This window comes from Anarrhichthys ocellatus, unplaced genomic scaffold, assembly GCF_004355925.1.
Source record: "Anarrhichthys ocellatus isolate YVR2014 unplaced genomic scaffold, GSC_Weel_1.0 scaffold4494, whole genome shotgun sequence".
NCBI classification, from domain to species: Eukaryota; Metazoa; Chordata; class Actinopteri; order Perciformes; family Anarhichadidae; genus Anarrhichthys; species Anarrhichthys ocellatus.
This window is the reverse complement of record NW_022284468.1, coordinates 1-4,371: the sequence shown is the minus strand read 5'-3', so window position 1 is coordinate 4,371 and position 4,371 is coordinate 1. Positions and strand designations below refer to the sequence as shown.

General features: G+C 45.0%; 1 protein-coding gene across 3 annotated transcripts; it reads left to right on the top strand.

Annotated features, from left to right (window-relative positions):
• The first annotated feature begins 1,425 nt into the window (after window positions 1-1,425).
• Window positions 1,426-4,272, top strand: LOC116379517 (uncharacterized). 3 transcript variants are annotated; one of them, XM_031841470.1, is made up of 3 exons: window positions 1,426-1,628; window positions 2,279-2,500; window positions 2,850-4,272. In XM_031841470.1, exons 2-3 carry the CDS (start codon window positions 2,362-2,364, stop codon window positions 4,163-4,165), a joined length of 1,455 nt encoding a protein of 484 aa, XP_031697330.1. In that variant the 5' UTR covers window positions 1,426-1,628; window positions 2,279-2,361; the 3' UTR covers window positions 4,166-4,272. The 3 variants fall into 3 exon arrangements, with proteins under 3 accessions (XP_031697330.1, XP_031697333.1, XP_031697331.1); XM_031841473.1 differs by lacking the exons at window positions 1,426-1,628; window positions 2,279-2,500 and adding an exon at window positions 2,545-2,582; XM_031841471.1 differs by lacking the exons at window positions 1,426-1,628; window positions 2,279-2,500 and adding an exon at window positions 2,568-2,648.
• The last annotated feature ends 99 nt before the right edge of the window (window positions 4,273-4,371 follow it).

The window sequence follows — 4,371 nt, the reverse complement described above, 5'->3', positions numbered from 1 at the left end:
GTGTGTGTCTGGTTGAAACACATGAACAGAACGTTGTGCATCAACACTCTGACTCAGTGTTGTGTGTTTATGGATCAACTCATCAGTTCTCAGAGAGACTCTTACAGTCCGACTCCTCTCTGTGTGGAGTTTGTATTTTCTGTCGCTTGACATAAGAACATGAATGTTCGACAGGAAAAAAGGTGAAAATATGTTTTTTAAATAGTTTGGATGATGAATATTTAATGCAACATATGTCTGATTATATTCTCACTACGCCACATAAAATAAATGAACACAACAGCTTTTACTTTGAGTTATCAACTCACTGACTTCTACGTTTCTCACAATAGTTTCACAACACAGCGGATCAGATTTGTCACATTTAAAGTTAATAACTTCTGTGTGCTGTGTGCTTTTGTTAAGCATTGACTTGACATATAAGCTATAAACTCATTTACTTCTGCAGGAAACAGAGAACGTCTCTGTTGGGCAGAATGAACATTGTGGAATTAAAAACACAATTAAAAGACGATTCAGCAACATTCAGGGACGCAAAACAACAAGAACACAAGATCTCACACTTATGTTTTGATGTTTTAAATACTAATAGAAGTGGTAAACTTGATCACGCATGTGACATAAAATGTGTTAACGGGTTAGAACGTCTGAATGAGAGTTGATCCACTCATACCTCCTCACAGGGAGAGTAAACAGCTCTCTAATTGATTTCTAAGTGGCAGTCTGCCTGGGTTTACATCCCAGCTGGAGGTCATGGTTTATTCCCACTGCTCCGCTATTATTCCCAGTAAACCGCTCCCAGGTCGGTGTTAATGTGCAATGATCAGCAATCAGCAGAAGACCGATGGCAGGCCAACAGAAATAATACTAAAAAATAAAAAATAAAAGAAGTTGCCCTTAGATAAACCAATGGTGAGGCCGCGCTGTTCCAGCAGTCAGCGAATCCCCTGCGGATCTGATGCAACAGGGCTGCAACTAAAGTTACACCTTCGAACTGCAACACGGTGTCCCTCCGCCCCTCCGCGCTGCCAGAAACTAGAGCCGGCAAGAACTGAGCGAATCCTCCGCATGTTCTCACTTTTAGGTTGTTTTTTGATTTTAATAATATCTCACACGTTCTGTATTATTATTTGGAGCACTGCTAGGTGAGGTGGAGACGTGAATGTGCTGTTTTAAACACTTTTTTTTAAATGTAGAGATGTTATTTTAATACTTTCAAAAACACAAAAGCGTTTCAAAGTGATTTTAAATGGATGTGTTGTAATTCGTCTCGTTTTATAATTAAAATAAAACACAATAAACTTAAACAAAACACAAGCCGTTTCTGATGAGAGGGGGGGGAGAGTCCCGGCTTCATGACGTAACGGCCCGGGTGAACTGTGTAAAGAGACACCGCGGAGTGATCGTGTCTGCCGTGATCCGGTCCCGGGCGCTAGGAGTCCCAGAAGTAGCGGATTTAAAAACTTTCTGTCCGCAAGTGTAGTTGGTGGAAATAGCGCCTCGCGAAGAGTCCCCGTGGCCGGTAAAAGGGGAGAAAGCATGGCTGTTTAGACCCTCGCGAAACCTTCCGCCTCCTGCACCGCGAAGCTCCGCAGCTTTGCGCTACAACACTATTCAGAAACTATGGGGTAAGTTTCACCGGCTGCTGCTGCGTGTTTTCTAAGCTTTGGAGAGGAAACAGCGCAAAGTTTGTAAAGAGAAATGCGCTCTTCTTCTCAAACAAACAGGTTTAAAGTCACATTAATCTGTGCGTTTTAATTCAGACGTTATTTGGGTGAAAAGCAGCTTTTACAGCTTTTATTGCTATTTAAAGTCACTGTGACATGGTGTCAGACAGGTTATTTAATACCTTATGTTTTTAAACAACTTACATTCTGAAAAATAACTTTATACATACATATACATATATAAAGTCATTTGTATATATATATATATATATATATGTGGTTGTTTGTATATATTTTAAAAACATTCTAATAATGTTTTTAAGTAATGTAAAAGTGTCAATGATGTGTTTAATATTTTATTTTATTTGTTTTTTGCACCTCATTTCTTGATAATTACAGAGACATGAATCAATAATAATAACGTAGAGTTCATGTTTCACTCATTCAACTTTTTGAAATTTTTTGTAGTTTTGTTTAAATATGAATTGTAATTTTTAAAACAAATTTTTTTGTGGAATTATTTAGCTTCAAAAGATGAAATGGGAGAATTTCCAAAGGCTAAATAAAAATAAAGTTAATTTTCTTAAATGTGTTTTTCTTCCCTCCCGCAGGTCTTCAGGTGTTCTCACAATTCTTTCATCCAGCCAGTGCACGCTTTGTGCTTTTGAACAATTTAATCGCAGCAGACGACACAATGGCGGCATCGATCCTTCGCAGGAAAATTCCTCCCATTTCCACGGGCGAGCTCGGCGCTCCCCTTCTCCGACGGGCTAGCCGCAGCCAATCACGGCCCGGCACGGGGGCGGAGCCTGCGGAGAGGCAGCGCTTAATTGGTGAGTTTCGCCGAGACGCTTTTTTATTTTTCCACATCCCGAGGTCGGAGCCGCAGTGCAGCACGGGGGCTAATGTCGTACAGTGAGTACAGCTAAGTGGATATTTATCGAACGCAGACGATGCTGTTCAATCATTTTCAGATGATCGGTTAGTTGTTCACTTGGATTTTATCTGGATGTTTTGTTTTATTTTTTAAACATTTATCCAGCTTGCGTGATTTAATTTTTTTTTACAGAATGTGTATTTTTTATTTTGGTTATTCTCCACAAACAGCTGAGAGAAAGAAACGGGATTACTTCGACTGATTATGTGATAATAATTTTTTTATTTTTGTTTTTGTTTTTATAGGTGATGGTCACTCAGATTGGATGACAGAAAAAGTCGATTTGTCTTCGTTTGTGTCGACGACCGAGTCCTCTCCCTGCTCGTCTCTTCCTCCGTCGCCGTTAGAGGATGTCAAGGTGCCCTCGGATCTGGAGGTCATGACCTCTCTACTGCAGGAGGAGCTGGCTCAGCTGGAGGACTACTTCCGCTCCGAGTCCACCACCGCCACCAACAAGTTGGAGAAACCCTCAAAATGTGACAAGGGCGCCCAAGCCATGGGCTCCCAGTCCTACTACCAGCTGCCCTACGGCTCGTACGGGACCGGCCAATCGGAGACCAGCCCCGTGGTCGTCACCTTGGCCACGGGGGAGCTGGACCTGGCCGGCTTCTGCGGCGGCCCCGTCGGCAGAACCAAAATAGCACGACCCGCACCATACAACTACCACCACCGCTACCACCACCACCACCACAACAGCAGCCCCAACAGCACCACCAACGGCCGGAGGATCATCAGCGAGGCGGCGAAGGTGGGCGAGGACGTGGGGCTGGACGCGTGGGGTCCGAGGGGCAGCTACTCAGGGAGCGCGGAGCTGTCGGCGAACCACTACTCCACGCTGAAGACCGTGGGCAAGGGCTGCCTCGGCGGCGTCAAGAAGGCGAGAGAATGTGTGTCGTTGAAGGCAGAGGAGAGCTACTGCTTCTCCGAGGGGATGTTTTGCAGCGAGGAGATCGCGCGGGGCTTCTGCCTTGGCGGCGGAGGTGGCGGCTCGTACGATGGCCACCACAAGCGGGGGGAGGGGCAGTCGATGCACAACGTGAAGGTCAACGTAAGTTACGACGGCGCGGGGCTGGAGGTCTTGCACTGCGGCAAGGACGCGGGACTTTCCGGGGGGATCCCCCAAGAGACAATGGCGGCCGGCGACGGCTACTTCCACCACCACCACCACCAGTCGATGGCCGGCACGGAGCCTTACCATAGCTTTATAGGAGACCTCGACCCGCCGCCACAAGCACAGGCCGTCGAGCCCCAGCACGGCCACTACCTCTACCCAGAATGCCTTGCGGACCAAAGCTACGAATGTCTGTCCAGAGGGGAGGGCGAGGGCACGCTGATGGGCGGCCCCATCCACCGGCCCACCCAGAGGCTAAAGGACGAGACCTGCTCCGCCGGCAAACCGCCTCTGGTGATGGGCGCCGGTTCTCCGACGGAACCCGTCACCGGAGAGAGGAAGCAGAAGAAGAGAGACCAGAACAAAACCGCTGCTCACAGGTACAAATATTACGTTTTTATAAATGATTATTCTGCACGAATAAACCTTCAAAAGCATTTTAAAAAATGAAGTCTTAGGTTTTTTACTGATCATATTCTTGTTCTTTTAAGGTAAATATTATTCTGCGTGCTTTAACCTTCAAAATAATTTAAGAAATTAGTATTAAAAGTTTTTTTTTACCGATTATATTTTTAGTAAATATTATTCTGCACTTAAAGCGTTAAAATAATATAAAAATGAGTCTTAGAAGTTTTTTTTTACTGATGAGAGATTAT

Bases quoted from the DNA above. Each gene is read 5' to 3' on its own strand.
- LOC116379517 (XM_031841470.1), top strand. From the start codon at position 2,362: ATGGCGGCATCGATCCTTCGCAGGAAAATTCCTCCCATTTCCACGGGC. The intron at 2,501-2,849 runs GTGAGTTTCGCC...TTGTTTTTATAG, and splicing joins GGAGAGGCAGCGCTTAATTG to GTGATGGTCACTCAGATTGG.